The 19766-nt window shown below is 38.9% G+C and overlaps 1 protein-coding gene and 1 pseudogene across 3 annotated transcripts in view; both read right to left on the bottom strand.

Annotated features, from left to right (window-relative positions):
- DDX10 (DEAD-box helicase 10) overlaps positions 1-19766 on the bottom strand; it is a 266086-nt gene that overhangs the window by 110537 nt on the left and 135783 nt on the right. For 2 of the 3 annotated variants that reach the window (XM_032427925.1, XM_032427927.1), the window contains exons 14-15: positions 10590-10709; positions 7641-7802 (exon numbers count right to left, since the gene is read on the bottom strand). In XM_032427925.1, the coding sequence (XP_032283816.1) occupies positions 7641-7802; positions 10590-10709 (282 nt within the window). Of the gene's footprint in view, positions 1-7640; positions 7803-10102; positions 10329-10589; positions 10710-19766 lie in introns of those variants that run through there. The other variant, XM_032427928.1, reaches the window with a different exon arrangement.
- On the bottom strand, positions 12901-17708 carry LOC116646898 (annotated as a pseudogene).

Genomic DNA, 19766 nt, shown 5'->3' with positions numbered 1-19766 from the left:
CATTTAACAGTCACAAAAATTTTTGTTGTAATTATTCAGTAACTGACCTTCTCCCAACACATTAGATGATCTGAAAATGGCACTTCAAAGTTCCAAAGAATAACCTCAATATGTTCAAATCAGAAAAACCCTGTCTATACAAGTAAACATAATCTCTACTCTGGGCCTTTTCATCTAGCCATTTTAATCCTAGCAGAAAAAATATGTTGACAATTTTCCACTGCTACAGAATTCCAGTATTAGTTTATTATAGACAAGGAGGGACATTACAAATTTCAAATTTTAACTGGCTATCAGAATTCACATGTGCATGCAAATGGGCTAAGCTTTCCTTGTAAGATTTCTACCACAAGTCCCAGATAGATGAAGTATATCTAAAACCTTGAAAATAGGAAGTGAACATGACATGGAGCTTCAGTGCAAATAAAAAGAACTTTCAATACTGAGTGAAACACAAGGAAAATGAGAAAACTTTTCTTTCTTATCTTAAAAAGCTATGTTAGCATTCTATCTGAAAAGAGGAAGGAATAAACATTAGTCTTCAAATAGAGGAGAAAAACAGAAGTAGAATTTATGGTAATCCAAAATTTGGGAAATGGATATAGGAAGAAAGTACATTTTTTTCCTTTGCTAAGGCAAGAAAAACTAACTTAAAATATGTGTGTATATATATATATATATATATATATATATATATACACACACACACACACACACACACATATGAATTGTAGATGCTATAAATGAGAAGACATAAAGACAAAGGGTTGGCGTACAAGGACTTGAGAGGGCAGATATAACTGAATTTTATTAGATTCAGTAATTGAGATTCTCCTTCCCCCTTAATTTTATGTGGTTCAAATGCTTTAAATCCTTTATTCTCCTATTTTTGAGGACAGAGTGGTACCTAAAGCTATTTTATGCCACACAAAAAGAAGGCAAAATTTTATCTTTAGTCCTACCATGCTACAAATGATTAAATGTAAGAAGAGCATGAAATTCAGTAATAGAAACCAAATTCACAAGGGATAGGAAAACAGAAAAATCACATTTCAAGGTACAAAATGCTCCCTTTATAGATGTTATTATACTTCTTTTGGCTTCTCACAAATTATAGGCCCTTAGCTTTGAGAAAAGAAAATGCCATAAAGTATGAATTTTATCAGCAGTCAGGACTATGTATTTAAATCATTTTCACTCTATGGCAATCTTGGAAATTTGTAGATTTGGAAACAATTCAGGAAGTGGTAGAAACATGAGCTGTTTGGATGACTCTCAGGCAACTGCATCACTTTGGTAAGGAACTGATTTCCCAGCTGTCACAGAGAGCAGGAGGAGACATCTATCCCTATTTCAATAGTATAGGAACCTCTTTTTTCGGGGAAGAAAACTGGGTCAAAAGAAGTGAGTAAAAGAATGATTACAAGGATCTTTGGCCCTGAAGACACCCCCTGCCCTCCAAAAACAAAACCCCAGTTAACCTAAATCCTTCCCAGGGACTCAGAACAAAGCAAGGTTCTCTGATCTGTTCCCTATTCCACAGTTTCATGAGAATGATGCAAAAAATTGATCTTCAATATATAAATCTGTAACAACTCCAACAAGGATATGAAGACAGGGAGAAAAATAAGTGTATGTGGAAACACTGATTTATTAATTAATTCTTTCAAACATTTGCTGAGCTACTATGTGCCAGGCCCCATGGTGGGCTCTAAGGACTGGCAAAACATAGTCTAGCTCCCACCTGGTCTTTGTAGTCTATGACCTAGCCTTGTCAGACCCCTTCATTACATTAGCATCAAACTCTACCCCTGTTCCTCACCCCCAGTCTCTACTGACCATCAGTCTAACAACCACCACCCCACCTCTCAAACGTAATATAGTTTCAAAAAAATCCCATAATCCCATTTTAACAATAAAAAATAGAGATTATAAACAGCTCAAAGACTTGCCACACAAGTGATAAGATTTATGCAATTTTGAGTATTTAAATGTCTTATTTTGGATGCTGGATATGAAGGAGGGCACATGTACCAATAAGCTGAATTGAATATCACAAGATGTTATAAGCTCTTGGGAATAAAAACAGAAACTTCCCAGGCAGACATCTCCAAATTACAGGCAAAGGTTCCATACTAACAGGCTGGCTCCTTTCTTATAGTACACCTTGTTGTAATGGTAGGAGGAAGGACTGAAACTGAAAGGGGGTTAGGGATGTACAAGAAGAGAATCTCTTTTCCTCTCCTGTAAGTAAACTTTATTCATAAAGTTCATTTAAGAGTTAAACACCAGATGCTTAGTCCTTTATCCTCATGATGACATTTCTGACAGTAACAAAATTTCTTCAAGTCATCTGAGCCAGACCATTCTCTGACAATGCCTTAGACTCTTGGACTCACAGCCACTTAAAAATGCACTCTGGTACCAGTAACTATATAGATATTCAATGAACACTCAGGCAAAGGCATTACTAGTATTGGATCCTAAACTAAGCTACTAACCACAACACTTAAGACTTTATTCCTTAATTTATTTGACACCAATGATCTTGCTCTGGAAACAAGAACACTTTCCATTATTTGTCATTCCTTCCTCAAAATCTCCACTCCTGTTCCAACCCTTTCATTCACTGTTTCAGAGTTAGCTACTGTTAAGAGAATGCCTGATGGTTTAAGATAGGTATAAACAGACTGAATAGTTAAAAACAAAGACCTTGAGGTAAGAGTCTCAGGGCTGCTATTTTTGACTTGTGGGGCCTTGGACAAATTACCTGCTCCTTCTAAGTCTGTTTTATCATCTGTAATTTGAGGCTAGCTCGCTTATTTCAGAAGTTGTTAGCACATAATAGAATAATACATACAAAGCACTTAGTGCAGGGCCCAATCAACTAACTGCTTATTATTGTCAATGTTCTTGTTACTACTATTCTAAGATGCTTGATTACTGCTTCCCTCCCCCTTGACTATCATATACACTTATGTTTAAGATACCTGGATTCCACGGCAACTAAATCCTGTGTCAACAAAAACAAAAACGAAATAGATTTTCTAAAAAGTCCCTTTAATTCTTTCCTAACTGTCTACTGTTCACACTAGTAGTAAATGGGACTCAGAGCAGTACTCTACCATCTTTTGGCAAGCCACATCTTGACATGGCGGTGTTATCTAAACACACAGTCCAAAATGGATAAAGCACTCAAAGCAAATTTCAAGGGAATGAAAGAGAACTTCATGATATATTGCTTCTCTCCACTCCCAGCTGGTCTAGCAGATATTATCACCCTAAATACTGTAATCTTTCAGAGCTAAGAATGATGACACACACCACAAAGCAGATTTTCACTCCATTAAAGTAAAGACACCTTTCACTGATGTGATCCACAGCCCACCTTTCAGAGTTCTGATTGAATTACAAGAAAACACATTGTTTCCATCCAAAAGTAGTGGTTTTGCCTTTATAATATACTAACTTACTAATGGTCTTCTATGCAAATATTATAGCTCCTACTATAATCTTACTTCTGATGAGTGGTTTCAACAGGTTCAGCATATTAAATACTAACAGGCCTACTTAGGTACAGCCACCTGCCAGGGAAAGCTGAAGGCTGAAATGGTCTCAGGGGGGAAAAAAAAAAAAAAGCGATGGTTAATGGCTGCAAAGAAGACTCACAAAGGTAAATAACACTGCTGACTCAGTGACCCACAGCCCGTGCACGAGGGCCTGAAGTCCAGAGAGCAAGGAGCTCTGAGCTCCAGCAGCAGACAGCTAAATTCTACTCCCAGTGAGGCTGTAATGGCTTTTTTGGGTTTCTTACAAACTAGTTAAAATTCTTACTGCTCAGTTTCTAAATCATTAGAACAAAGATATTTACTTGAGTCACAGTAGAAATTACACAGCTTTCAGAATCTGCTAGCTGAAAATATGAGTCAAGAATAGGTGTATCAGCATGGAGGACAAAAATGAACAGCCGAGTCTTACACCACAGAGAGGGAGTGTGCGCTTGAAACCATGGTGCAAAGCTGTTAAGTTTAAACAGCAGGAGCAAACACCGCCTTTCAAACAGAATCATTATGACAAAATTCACATATATATTAAATACGTTATCCTTTGAAACCAAAAAAATAATCATGAAATAGTCTAAATATGCTAAACGAACATTGATAAGCTTAAGAAAACTCCTAAAATTGAAACATATTTTTAAAAATAGAGATTTTGTGGAGTTTTCTCTTTACATGTACAATTTTCTCAGGCACATCCCTCACTCATAATTTTTTGTTAAAGTTTCTTTCTTCTTTTTTTTTCTTCATGAGGTAAAGCTTATTCCTAGATCCTAAGTTAGTATTTCAAGCGTTCTTTAGGGACATACAATTCTTCTCAGTATTCTTCCATAGAAATAACAAAATTATGAGTTACAATTTTAAGGGAAACATAATTACATTTGCCCAAGGTAAAACCTTATGCTAGAAGAACTAAGAATTGTCATTAGAATAAGTAATATACTCAATTAGGAAAAAGATATGATTTCAAAACCAATAATGTGTTAAGATAAAATAATCTGTGCAGGATTAATAATATATTTCGCTTCTAAGTTAAATTTTAGTAACCACTGGAAAATAAGTGAACTTCGAAGGAGGCCTTATCATCAATCAACGAACCCATTTTATCAGCAGGGAAAGATGACCAACTCAAATTCCATTTTCCAAACAACAGGGGTTATTTTATTCCCATGTCCTCCCTACACACACAGGCCAGAGGACCCCTCTGACCATCGGGTATGAACTCCCACGCCCACTTCCTCATTTTCCTAACAAGACACTGCAGTGCGTACTGGGGGCTGGTAATCCCACTGGACCAGGCAATGCCGGACTCCGGGTTCAAACGCAAGTACTGCTCCTTACAGTAACACTCCTTCCACCAAACAAGCCAAATGTTCAAATTGCTACTTAAAAAAATACTACATGTCTTTGAGGCAGAAATCCAGTCCACGGTGCCTGGTGCATGACTGATGTGAGTACCTGTACTGTGTCTTATGTATGCTGTCATAAACTTACTAATTCCAAAGTGCTCAAATGTGACATCTTCGCTAATTTAATACACAAATACTTACATATGCATAAGTAATAATTTTTACTGATGGAAATACCAAGAAACTAATCACTTGTGACTCAGGTAGCATTTACATTAAAGTTGAACAGAGAGAAGACTATTTTAGTTATTTCCTTGTGCTTTTTTCAGGCTACATAATATTTTCAACATCCAATACGGAAAGTACGCCATAGGTTCCCTTGTGCAGAATATACCTACTTTATACAAGACAACAAGCTTTGACTTGTTAAAAAAGACCTTACAGAGGTACAGACCTCAGAACCAGCAGTGTGTGAAGTTCTTGTGGTTTCTCTCACAACTATGTCAGCCCAAAGTGCTCTGTTCAACCTTGCTGTAAGATAGTCACCATGACAGTTTAAAAATCATACTACTTTTAACAACGGTGCAAAGAAAATAAATTATTTAAAAGGATAAAAGTGAAAATGGAAATGTGCGGAACAATCTACATACAGTATATTTACCTTTCCTGTAACAAAGGGAGAAAATAAGGATCTGTATTTCTATTTACTCACATCTGCATTAAGAAACGCCAGGATATGTCAATATTTTTTTTGTTTTTAAGTAGGCTCCACGCGGGCATGGAGCCCAATGTGGGGCTTGAACCCACGACCCTGAGATCAAGACCTGAGCTAAGATCAAGAGTTGGAGCTTAACCAACTGAGCCACCCAGGTGCCCCTAGGATATATTAATAATTAATAAAAATAGTTACCTATGGGGGTAGGTATGAGTAAGAAGACAGGCATGGGCAGAAGCAAGATGTCTCAACTAGCTTTTTTATGATCTTGATTTTAGAACATGAATATATTTTTCATTTCAAAAATGTTCACGTAAAAAAAATAGAGGCATAAAAAGCTTGTGTGCAGTTAACTACTGTTTAATTATAATCTTCCCAAGGACAGAGGAACCCACGTATTTTAAGTATTCTATCCTCACAGCCTAGGGCAGAGCCTAGCACACAAACAGTGTGTAATAAATGTACACTTAGTCAATTTGAAATTAAGATTTTAAAGGTTTCAGAAACAATATTCCACAGCCTGGATATAGTAACTTCCACACACGGGGGAGGGAGAGCAGGGGAGACAAGAACGGGCAGCAGTGGGAAACACCTCCTGTTGCTTGTACTGCGGGCTACAATGTAAAAATAAAGGACAAAATGTCCTTATGCTCAATCTTCCCCTGGATAAGTACTCTAAGCAGAAATGTGACATGCTGCTGACATTTTAATATTATTAAAATTTTTAATTAATATTATAAAAAATTTTAATAACAAATAATTAGTACCAAATTTCAATTTAAAGTACTGTAATAAACAGCAATGCATGAAATGTTTAGTTTTCAAAATAACATTCTGAACTACAAACTGTGTTTGAGGTTCATTTGTTCCCCACATTTCTAAAAGGATTTTCTCACCATTCATTTCCACCCCTGCAGCTATCTTCAATGGCTACTTTTTCTTATTCATCAAATGCTACTGCGAAGCTGCATCGAACCTTGAAGAAACAAGAACTGCTGCTCTATAATAGTTGACTGAGCCACTGAATCATTACAAGGTCAAAGAGGAGTCAAAACCCACAAGAGTCCTTCTCAGGATATAGTTAACAATGTCCACATCCAAAAGCTTACAAGTTTCTTAACCCAGAACCTCACGTTATAGCAGTGATTCTTGGGCATGAGACTATGTTCCCCTGAAATCATTCATTATCTCAAGGGCATGCTATAGAAATGTCCTTAAAAATATAAATCTGCCTTATTTCATTAACTGAATCATTTATCTAGTGAAAAGTCCACTTTTATGGGAATTAAGTAGTGTGAAAAGACAGTAAGACCAGGAGTGACCGGAACGGAGTAGCCCAGTTCCAGGGTAACAGAAAACTGCCAAGTGTAAGGCTCACGGTGCACATGCTCATACAGAAGCACTCCCTCTTACAAGGTTTCTTCTTTTCTTTCTATTTTTTTTAAATACACTAAGTAAATCTTCCATGCATTATCAACTATTAAGCTGAAGCTGGGAAAACCAGGTAAATGGTGAAGAACCTGTGGTACATGTGTACCAAGCACTCAGACACACAACCACCTGGGTGAATTTACACAGAATTACACTGAGTATAAACGCAAGTCCCAAAAGGCTACAAACACATTCCACCGCTTCATCTACCTAACATTCCTGAAATGGCAAAAATTATAGAAATGGAGCACACAGGATGAGAGAGTAATACAGAGACTGTTACTTCTTACAACTGCATGTAAAACTACATTAATCTCAAAATCAAAACTTTAAAAAGAAATCACTAATATCATTTGGGTTACCTCAACCAAAAGCAGATTTGGGCAACATTCTTAGAAACCAGTCAGTATACAAGACTCCACCAGCAGAAGCAAGAAAAAGAGACTAGATAAGATGAGAAAATACCCTCAGAGAAAGAAGTGTTCAAGAAATCAATGAAGAAAGTAATATGGTTACTGATGAACATCTAATGAATATTTAGGGACATATAAAATGTTATTCAGTATTAATTCAAGATGGAAAGCTCACCCGATGCTTCGCCTTGATCTTCTTCCTATATTCTTCTTTGTCAAATCTGTCCTCTTCTCGAAGCCTTTCCTTGGCTTTATCTAAGTTGATGCCACCAGCACTGTCCTCATCCTCGGTGTCCTTCAAGACAGATTTCTGCATCTGTGGCCACTGCTGAACTAACTGAAGACAGGAAAACAGTAAGTATGGGGCAGAGGACAGGGAACATCAACAGAAAACCATTTCCCTTTGTATAATGATTTTGAAATGGTGTATTCTCCCCACTTTCTGCCTTACAACCTGTGTTTCTTAAGCTTTTGAACAAACTTTATAAATAAAGTGAGCAAACCCCTGAAAAGACTGTCCCAGTCAGGATAAAGTAATGCTGCCACAATCCAGTGACCCAGCAGGAATAAAGGAAAATGTCATGAAATACTTTGGAGGAGAAGCTAGCTGCTTCCACATCATCTCAGTGTCTTAATGGGCTATGATCTGCGGGCTCCATTCCCAACATGTGCAGAACAGGAGCCAGGTGGACCCAAGCAGTCCCGCCGGCTACCTTGGCACTTCCGACCCTTCTCTCCCCATACTGTTGTTTGACTTTCCCGTGTTTTCCTGTGTTTCTGCCGAGAATTAATCTGATCTCCTTGAGGGCTGTTGTCTATCCTGTTTATGTATTCTCGGGGCCCAGCAAAGTATCTGGCACATACTGAATGCTCAAAATTGATCAATAAATCCCATATCAGCCCATAATATACATAAACACTAAAATAACTAGGCATAAAAGAAAATTAGCTTGGATTTCAGGAGCTGGCTCAAATCTACACAATTTACACATACAGTTCACGGTTAGGAACAAGGTAACACAGAAGTCAGAGCACTGATCTGGAGTCAGGGGACCTGGCTTAATGTCCTCACTTTTATGCTAGCCCTACTGCATAACCCTGAATAAATACTTCATTTCTGGGCATCTGTGTCCTTGTCTGAAAATTTTTTAAAAAGGTCTATTTGACTCAGTCATCTTCCAGGTCTAACACTGTAAAACTCAAGACAATTTAGACAAAACCTATTCTCTTGTTTTTAACTAGTAATTGGTTGCCAGAGGATTTCAGTAGCTGCCATTGTTTTGAAAGGCCACTAATTAAACTGCAAGCAAAGTGAAGTTGTAGGCGCACACATTCTCTTGTCAGCTCCTCTCACTCCTGTCACCAGCCAGTCTTCAACACAGGATGCCCACAGCGTCTCGACGTTTGGCACCGAATGGGGGTCACACCTGTCAGTGCGTGGGTGGCCATGCCGGCAGCCCCTGACACTGGAGAAGCAGGGAGAGGAAGCCGGTGTGACAGAAAGAACACCACCCACTGCTCCAGCTCTTCAGTCCTTTCTTATGACCGCAGGAAAAAAGTTCAGGCCTCTGCGGGCTGAAGGAAAAGTTCTCTCAGACGTTCAGAGCACAAGTTTCAGTGTGGCCCGTAGCCAGACAGGGCTCCTATCAGCAGTAAGTTTTCAGGGAAACATTCTACAGTTAAGGATTTATACTCACCTTGGAGCAAATTGGTATAATCCGCGCAGTTAGACGCACTAGCACAGTCAGGAACCTCATCACGCTGACAGCACTCACCTTGCTTTACGGTAAGCATCTGATGTAATACCACTACATTTTGGCCGAGCCTGCTTCAGGTGCTGACCTCTTTTCAATGATTTCATAAGGATCCATGACATATCAATCTATAGGCTTCCTCTGCAACTTCCAACACCTTTAAATTGCGCTCTTTCTTCATATGATTTATATACCACCTTACTCCATATTCCTAGTGCAAACTGGGCTCCCTTTGCCAAGTAACACCCAGATGTCTGTTAACCTCACCGTTAACAGGAAACATACTCCACTGGATACAGACTGTTTATGCAGCACTTGTATGAATGATGAGGAAACGTCTTGTGTGACACATTACAGTCAGTATCTTAAAAACTGTTATTTTATTGGGATATTAGAAAACAGTCCATTCATTCAATAAACTTATGGGTTTACCGTACGTCAGGCCCCGTTCTCAGTGCCGGGGCCAGAGCAGTGAGCAAAGCGGACAGACACCTTCCCTCAGGTAGCTACCCTCATTCCACTAGAGTGGAAGAGAAGGACAATAACCATGTAAATAGAGAATATAAAGTCACATAAGTGCTAGGAAGAAAAAACTAAAAGACAAGGCAAGGAAAATGAGATGACAGTGGGACAGTGGGTGTGTGCTCTACCAGGATGCACAGGAAAACCTGTAGGTTGAAGAGAGTGAAAACCAGGAGCGGCTATTCTGAAGACCCACTATGACCACTAACCACCATTACTCCTCAGGTAAGTCACCTGACTTTGCAGACCTCTCTTCTCTTTAAAAACGGAGAGAACATTGTGATTTAACAGAGGGACTTTTCATGAGCCATCTGCGAGTGGTACCTATTTTCATGAGCCATCTGCGAGTGGTACCTACGCGAAGACCAAGGTAACGGTGAGGTGAGAGCCAGGCACCAGCGTGAAGCAGAAAACGCCGCCTCACAGCCAGCCCAGTAAGAAACGTGCCAGTACAGCGGGGAAACGGAGGAAGCGCAAAGCAGAAACTTTACAGAGTCCAGGAAAGGCTGTGGCAAGTAGTTGTGTCACTATTCTTGCGTCTGTTGCCACAGAACGTGTTGACGGACACCCTGACGGGAAAGTCTAACCTGTAAAAACGGAATTGAGAAAGCTCGGATTTTAAATCCAACTCCGCGTCATCAGCACCCAGAACTGTGGCAGCTTACTGTCCGTGAGGCCTTCCTGCCTCCAGACGTACTGAGAACTGCCTAAGACAACACGGACAGGAGCTGCCTCGTGCTCTGAAGAAACAGTTTCTTTTTCTCACTAATGAATGGACGTCAGAAGAGAGTCAGACTCTTTACAATACTTGGATGGTACCTCAGAAATGAAGCATTTAAGAATCTTACCTCCCCTTCATCAGTAAATGTTATCTTCTTATTCACTTTAAAATTTCTCTTCATTACTTTTTTTGCTTCTGCGACCTTGGTCACTTTTTTCTTGACACTGGATTTAGAAGGTTCTTTTTTCTGTATGAAAATGTACAAAAAACAAAGATGATTAGTTAAATGGCTGCATTTATATCAGCAATTTAACTCTGTAATACACTTTCCAAAATTAAATGTATTTATTGGCTCACTGGCTAATAAGCGCCAAAAATACTATCCAGAAATCAAGTTATTAGATTTTTTAACTAATGGTACCCCCACAGTGCTAAAGGGGCTTAAATCTAAACAAGATTAATGCTAGACATAAGTAACCTTTAAAATTTCTTCTATTACTAAAACTATACTATCCTGATAATGTTGAGACACCAGAAGAAACGTGATAATGTGAAAAATGGACATTCAACATAAATAAAGCTACCTTGCAGCTGTAACACAGAGCACATTTTAGAAATAGTTCTAATTCCAAGGGCAAACTTAAATTTTCAGAATAGGGAAATGTTTACCTGGAAAGCAAAATTACTACAGTACATTGTTTGCAGCTCAACATTCTTCCTCCTATTACAGTAATTTACTATATGAACACTGGAAAATATCCTTTGATAACTAAGCTATGTCCAAAGGTGAGATAGAATCAGAGTACTTTTAACAGGATACACTGATCAGAACCCACCTAATGTCCTAAAACCACCAAAGCAGGGTATTAAAAATGCAGAGCCATTGTTTACTTATGCTAAGTGAATGATGAGCAAACCATCTGAAGTGGGGAGCTGCCCAGGTCATAGCACAGCCTGCACTGATGAGTGACAGTAAGTAAGTCACCACTCAGAGGGATCTGTATGATACTCCTCACATTAGAGCCCGGGGTACCATGGGTGGTGGTTAGCAAACGAATCTAAGGAAGCCTCCATCAGATGAGTAGACAGAATAAGTCTTTGGTGCAATAGTTAAGAAAACGGATTTGAATTCAAGCTCTACCACTTCTGAGCTGTGTAACAGCACGTTATTTAATCACTGTGCTTTAGCTATAAATTGAGTATCCTCGATGATACCTCTATCTCATAGAGTTGTTCCAGAGAGTTTAACAATAAATGTAAAACACACAAAATGTAAGTATTCGATAAACCTCAAATACTACTATTATATATTGATTTCACACTACCTAAAGAGATCGTGCCAACTGCACAGAGGTCTAATTTGCAAAATTCTGGACTTTGAATTTCCTAATTGGTTGGTTTTTTTAACTCTGCGTTACAGGTAACCACCCAAGAAAAAGTAAGAAAGGAGGGACTGACCTAGGAAACAAGAATTATCAGAAGCTTCGAAAAGATATACCCCCGGCTACAACCGTTACATTATGTTAATAAATATACACAGAAAGAACAATTCACTTAAAGTAAATATTATTGATAATGAATTAAAAAATGCTTAAAAATAAAGTACCATGAAATCAAAAACAACACACTAAAACAGAGGTTTGTGTCAAGTTATTAATCATTATATTTTTAGATAATAATACTTATTACGAAAATCAGATAGTGTATCTGCAATATGATGATTTAAGTACAACAAGAAAGTTACTTTGACACCAATGGTTCTCTTATGTGGGTATTACTAAAACTGCTGTTATAATTCTGGTTCTTAAAACATGCAAGCTATATTATCCAACTACGCTTATTTCTTAGACCATGAATCATTTCAAATTTAAGAACATTCTAAGATTTTAAATCCACAAAATGCTTATGAAAAGATTAATCTCTTCTGAAGTAACAAATTGTTATTACATCAGAGAGAGACATCAATACGTTAAAATTTCCATGTGTGTACCTCACAAGATCTCTATGAAAAGAAATCCAATTGTTTTAGATTTCTTCTTCCTGTGGGATATCCCACCTCCTCCACCCCCCAACCCCCACTGGCCCTGACCGCATGAATGTTGCCATCTGGTTGCACAGGGCCCTAAACTGCTCTGCCCATCCCTCACAACCCTCTCCCTGCCACTGGACTCTGAGATACATTACTATTATTTTTTTTTTTAAAGATTTTATTCATTTATTTGACAGAGAGAGAGAGCACAAGTAAGCAGAGTGGCAGGCAGAGGGGGAGGGAGAAGCAGGCTCCCCGCTGAGCAGGGAGCCGGACGCGGGGCTCCATCCCAGGACCCCAGGATCATGACCTGAGCTGAAGGCAGCCGCTTAACCGACTGAGCCACCCAGGCGCCTCTATTATTTTTTTTTTAAAGTAAAAATTCAGTTTAGTCATCTGTTTATGACACAGTACACAAGAGGCAAAGTGTTCCACATCACAGATTTCCCTTCCAACTCCTCGGAATGTTCATTTCTTTGGCTAAAAGGAGAGACTAGACACGAGAGGCAGGCAGTGCTTAGGCAACTGGCATAAGGATGGGGAGGGGGGTGCTAACGCCGTCCTCGCGGGGACAGGCACAAGGGGACTGCCAGTCACAAGCTGTTTTCTAGAACCGTTAGCTGGAAACAAAGGAGCACCCCTCCTGGGCTCCTCGTGGGCCTCAGTCATCCCCACCACACAGGTACAGCAGTGCTTTCTGGTAGTCGCCCTTTGCGTCTTGCTGGATGTAGTAGTACAGGGATCTGCCATACTTTCTCTTGAATTCAGACCTAATTTTCAACATGTCCACTTCACTGCGAGAGACCATGATTCTAATCAGGACTTTATCACGAGTCCCCTTGCCCTTCATGGAGTCATACAGCTGGTCAGCAAAATACAGGGGCTTGTTCTGAATGCACTGGACCAGGTTCAGGAAATCATTCTCCAGGTCTCCTTTGACCTCCTTCTTGATGCTCTCCAGCATGTCGTAAGGGCTGTAGCTCTTGTACCTTTCAAATACTTTCTGGAGGTGACACACACTCTGCCCAGTCATGATGCTGATCCATTGGGCACATCAGTTCCTTTCCTCTTCACTCCAGCACCATAGAGATCCCGAGCATCTTGGTCAATCAGTTCATAATCAATGACAGAGCCATCCTCTGCTCTTTTACCCTTTGCAAGGGCAACCATCAGCTTGCGGAAGTCACCAGATGTGTCAGAAACAATGTCCTTCTCCAGATCAGTCTTGTACATTTCTTTGTAGACTCTGTTAATTTCCTGAAGCTCTTGGTTGGTCCTTGAGCAGATGATCTCAATGAGGTAGTCCTCATCAGTCCCCAGCCCCTTCAGGGAGGCTTTCAGCTCAGAAGCATCATACTGAGCAGGTGTTTTCAATAGGCCCAGAACCACAGTCTCCAGGTGGCCGGACAAGGCTGACTTGAGTGCTGACGCAAGTTCCTTTTTGGTCCTTCTCTGGTAGGCGAAGGCAATATCCTGTCTCTGTTCATTGCTGCGGTTGGTCAAAATGTTGACAATGGTGACCTCATCCACACCTTTGGTCCTGATGGCCGTTTCAATGTTCAGAGCATCACGCTCAGCATCAAAATTGGTGTATGCTTTGACCGACCCGTATGCACTTGGGGGCGTAGAGTGATCACCCTCCAAGCTGAGCTTGCAGAGAATTTCATGAACAGTAGACATTTTGAAGGAAGCTGGGCCTGGCGCCAAGAGCTGCGAGCGTCCCCAGTTGTAGAGCCGATACACGACTATTATTGTTGGAAAATAATACAATCATCATTTCCTTACTTCAACTCAGTAAATTGTGTGGTGGTAAAACTAAATTGAAAGAGAACAGGGTGGTAAGAAGCTTGTCAACCGAAATTAAGTTGCCACCCGTAGGACACCTTGTGAACACAGGGCGTTAATAAGACCCCCACTTCCTTCTGCGCAGCCATCACTCCTACATGCCCAGCCCCCACTTTTCCCTAGAGACAATTACCAAAGAGCACCACCAACAGAGCCACCAGGGTTGGCGACCGTGTTAATGACTCCTACTTGATCTTCTTGGGTTTTAGGTCAATTCTTGAGGATCCTGGGTTGGCTAATGTTCTGTCATCAGAGAGACAATGCTGATCAAATAGTGCAAACTCAGAGGATCATCATGATGTAAAAATAACAAATAGAAGTAAATTATCACCACTTAAATAAAAACAAAAAAATGCTGAGGAGCAACTTTCTGGGGGTGATGGTCATACTCTATTATCCTGATGGGAGTTTGAGTTACACAGGTGTATACAACAGTCAATATTCAAATGTTGCACTTAAGATTGGTGCATTTTACTGTACATAAATTTCTACCTCAAAAGAGTCCCGTAAACAAATACTGAACTTTAATGAATGACAGGCAAGCTCAAGTATATGGAAGAAAGTGTAATGCTGTTGGCAACTTACTCTGAAATGCATTACATTTAAAAAGGTGATAAATGGATAGATGGAAAATTATGTGGCAAAAGGGTAACTGCAGAATATGAGTGGTGGATATTTTGGTGTCCAAAAATACACTCTCTTCAACTTTTATGTTAGAAATTTTTCATAATAAAATACAAATGCCTGGTCCCAGGAACGAGAGAAAAAGTCACAAAGCAGAAATACCAAATACTGTCAGAACAGAAAAAAGGTCAGTCAGAAAACCAACCCTACAGAGTGGAACCTCGGGATGATGCAGGTTCCACTAAAGCTCCACATCAAGAGCTTCAGGGAAACCCATGAAACCACTGAAATTACGTCACAAAACGTGGGGGTATTTGCATCTTTGCATCTTTACGGTTTATCATGGATTCTACAAGAGAGCCGTGATCTCCCCCTACAAAAAAGTTTGCTTGTCTGAGGGAACCAACAGAAAGGAAGAACAGAAATTGCAACATGGGTAAGACACATGTTTATCTTATTTTACTGATAGGCTGTGGCTTTACTCCAGTACTGGAGAGTTTTCTTCAGGCAAATATGCACAAGAGTGTCATCCACGTACAAGACACCGCAGTGCATACTGAGACCCCAGCAGTGAAAGAGACGGGTGGACTCCCAAGCCTCCCTGAGCCGAACTCTATCAGCAGAAAAAAGACATTAAGCCAGTGGAAAATATTAAGTATTTAATCACAAATGTATTAAGTGCTCAGAAAAAATATACAAGATGAATGAATTCTATGTAATAGGGTACCTGCCCTAGCCAGTCTAGGCTGGGGAGAGGAAGTTAAGGAAAATTTCCTTTTGAGGGACAAATGTTTGAACTGAGGGGCAAACACCCAAACACGGTGGCATTGCTGGTACCTTCTGGGTGTCCACTGATGGTGGATTTCACATATGGTTTATAAGAGAGGCTTAGCTTAGTTCAATGTCATTCTTTTAAATATTAACTTTAGCAGGTGACACATGCTCATTTATTTTGTAAAGGATATTCACTTCCTATGAATTCATGTCTTATTCATACTAAAAAGTTGCCATTCATGTCTTCTTCAGCCCCATGTTTACCTCCCAAGAAACAGTGTTAATAGCTTTTTCTATATCCTTTCCAGAGACATTCTGCCCACATTCAAATACATATGAAGAACACCAGGACACTAAAAGAGCTGTCCCTGCAATCAAGAGCCTTGTATGCATAGCTTCATACAAATGTGTATCTATTCACCTAGGGTAAATTTCTAAAACTTAAAGCACTCAGTCAAAAACTATGTGCACTTATATTTCAAAAGATATTTCCAAATAACCCTTCTGAGAAGTTATACAAAATTTAATATTCCCAACAAAAATTTGAGAGTAACTCATTCTTCACATCTATTAAAAAAAATAGATTATTAGGCTTTATGTTTTTGTCAGGTGAAAAAATAACATCTCAGGGAATTTTAATTTCATTTATATTGTTTTAAGCATAGCAGAACATCTTTTCAAAGGCATTTTTCCCCCATGCACCATGTATATTCATTACCAGTATTTTTAATGAATTCCTGGCATTTTATTAATTTGTGAAATCTTTTCATTTGTCAAAAATGTGTCAATATTTTCTCCCACTGTATCATTTATGTTCAGACTTTTGCCATACAGGGTAATATTTGTTGTTTCGCTTTGTTTTGTTTTTTGCTAAACATATACTTTTAATCTTTATGTAATCAATTTTTAAAAATAATGAAAATTTCTGGATTTTTTTAATACCACATTTAACAATACTTTTCCAACTAAAAGACTTTTCAAAAATGAATTTAACTTCTTAAAATGCAGATTTCACTTTTCCTAAGAGTTTCAACACTGGCTCTTGGATAAGGGGAGAAGTGCTCATTAATACTTTAAATTTCTATTCATTAAATCATGAAAAATATCAAGTATCTTATTGTTAGGCAAAAGTTATATTTTGACTACAAGACTTTGTATTATTGGTATAAGAATGAAATTTGCAGCCACCGCAGAGTTTAATGAAAGATTTCCTGACAAGATGTAAAACATCAAAATGCAATTTTCATTTCCATTTGCAATTCCTGCACACGTATGCTAGACTTCAGAATCAAATGCTAAAAGGAAAATATCGTAAAATACAAAAGTGATAAAGCATCAAGTTATTTTCAAGGTCTTGTGATAGCTGTAGAAGGTTGCCACAAATAACTTGGAAGATAAAAGAACAAGAACAGTCGCTAAAAGCAGTGTTCCTAGCAGAAGGTCTGTGTTACTTTTAACACCGGCTACAAGAAGATTCAAAATATAATCAATGAAAAAAAAAAAAAACCCACTTTAATAAAAGCATTACTACTATACATCCCAGAGGGTACAATAAAAGTATCATTGCAAAAAAAGGAAAAACAAAACCATAAGGAGATGAAAGTCAGAATTAAAAGAAAAGATACTCTAAAGAAATCAGATGTTTATGTTTCCTTAAAGTAGCTCCCACACACATCATGGAATAATTAATGGTTTATAATAGAAATGGTATCTAAAAGTGAAGGAGACTGGGGTGCTGGGGGGCTCAGCCGGAAACCTGCCTCTTGGTTTTGGCTCAGGTCATGATCTCAGGGTCCTGAGATCCAGCCCCATGATGGGCTCCATGCTCAGCAGGAGTCTGCTTGAGACTCTCTCCCTGCTATATCAGCATAATTCCTTCACCGTCTTAAAGTTACTGAACTATAATTCACAGTATTAATGAAGGATGCACTATTTGACATTTTATTTGAAAGCCACCTACAAAATCTTTTCTTAAGAAATAAACTTCCATCGACAGATAAATGGATAAAGAAGATGTGGTATATATACAAGGAATATTATGCAGCCATCAAAAGGAATGAAATCTTGCCACTTGCAACGACGTGGATGGAACTGGAGGGTATTATGCTGAGTGAAGTAAGTCAATCAGAGAAAGACATGTATCATATGACCTCACTGATACGAGGAATTCTTAATCTCAGGAAACAAACTGAGGGTTGCTGGAGTGGTAGGGGGTGGGAGGGATGGGATGCCTGGGTGATAGACACTGGGGAGGGTATGTGCTATGGTGAGCGCTGTGAATTGTGTAAGACTGTTGAATCACAGACCTGTACGTCTGAAACAAATAATACATTATATGTTAAAAAAAAAAAGAAGAAGATAGTGGGAAGGGAGAAACAAAGGGGGGGAAATCAGTGGGGGAGATGAACCATGAGAGACTATGGACTCTGAGAAACAAACTGAGGGTTCTAGAGGGGAGGGGGGTGGGGGATGGGTTAGCCTGGTGATGGGTATTAAAGAGGGCACGTACTGAATGGAGCACTGGGTGTTATATGCAAACAATGAATCATGGAACACTACATCAAAAAAAAAAAAAAAAGGAATTGCATTTACTGAAAAATAAACGTTTTTGTTGGGCTAGCAAAAAAAAAAAAAAAAAAAAACACATGAACAAGCTCTTCCAGAAGTCAGGAATTTTTCATAGTTGTTTCCCTTATGGAACTCATTTTAGTTCTCTTTTCCTATAAAACTTAATCCAATGTAAAAAAAAAAAAAAAAAAGAAATAAACTTCCTTGATGATTAGTGATGTTGAGCACATTTTCATGTACCTATTGGCCATTTATTTGTATGTCTTCTTTGGAAAAGAGTCTATTCAGGTCCTTTGTCCATTTTTTAATTGGATCATTTGGGTTTTTTGCTTTGGAGTTCCTTATCTATATCTCAGAGAGCCCTTATTCAATATATGCTTTGCTAATATTTTCTCCCAGTCCACAGGCTGCCTTTTTGTTTCCTTTGCTGTACAGAAGCATTTCGGTCTGATATAGTCCCTTTGTTTATTTCAGCTTTTGCTGCCCGTGCTTATGGGGTCTTATCTAAAAGACCACTGCCGAGACCAATGTCAAGGAGCTTTTTCCCTATGTTTTCTTCTAGGAGAGGGAAATAAATCAAAACCACAATGAGACAGCACTTCACACTTATTAGGAGAGTTATCATCAAGAAGACCAAAGGTAGCAAGTGTTGGCGAGGGTGTGGAGAACAGGGAACCCTCGTGCGCTGTTGGTGGGAATGTGAACTGGTGCAGCAACAGGGGAGAACAGAATGGAAGTTCCTCAAAAAATTATATTATCATATATTATATGATATATATTATATATATATCATATATTATATGATCCAACAATACCACTCACTCCTGTGTATAAATCCGAAGGAAACAAAAGCAGTTTCTAAAAGGGATATCTGCATTTCCATGTTCACTGCAGCATTACTCACAATAGTCAAGACATGAAAAACCATCTTAAGTATCTGTCAAAGGATAAATTGATGAAGAAAACATGGTATACAAATACCATGGCATATTACTGAGCCGTGAGAAAGAATGGAAACCTGCCATTTGGTGACACTAGGATGAACCTGGAGGGCATTATGTTAAGTGGAGTAAGTCAGAGACCTACACTGTATGGTATCACTTATATGTGGAATATTTAAAGAGAAAAAAGTGGGGGCTAATTTCAAAGAAACATAGAGTGGTAGTTGCCAGGGGCTGGGAAGAGGGAGAAATTGTGAGATGTAGGTGAAAGGGTATAAACTTTCAGTTATAAGATGAATATACTGAGGATCTCATGTACAGCATGGTGACTACAGCTAAAAAAACTGTATTGTAACTTGAAATTTGCTGAGAATACACCTTAAGCAACCTCATCACAGACAGAAAAAAGTTAACTGTGAAGTGATGGATGCATTAACTCAATCTCGGTAGTCATTTCACACTGTCCATACAAACAAAATCACATTGTATACTTTACATACAATCGTACTTATCAATTATTCCT

The sequence above is a fragment of the Phoca vitulina genome, unplaced genomic scaffold (genome assembly GCF_004348235.1).
Source record: "Phoca vitulina isolate PV1807 unplaced genomic scaffold, GSC_HSeal_1.0 scaffold38, whole genome shotgun sequence".
Taxonomy (NCBI): domain Eukaryota; kingdom Metazoa; phylum Chordata; class Mammalia; order Carnivora; family Phocidae; genus Phoca; species Phoca vitulina.
This window is presented reverse-complemented; position numbering and strand designations above follow the sequence as displayed.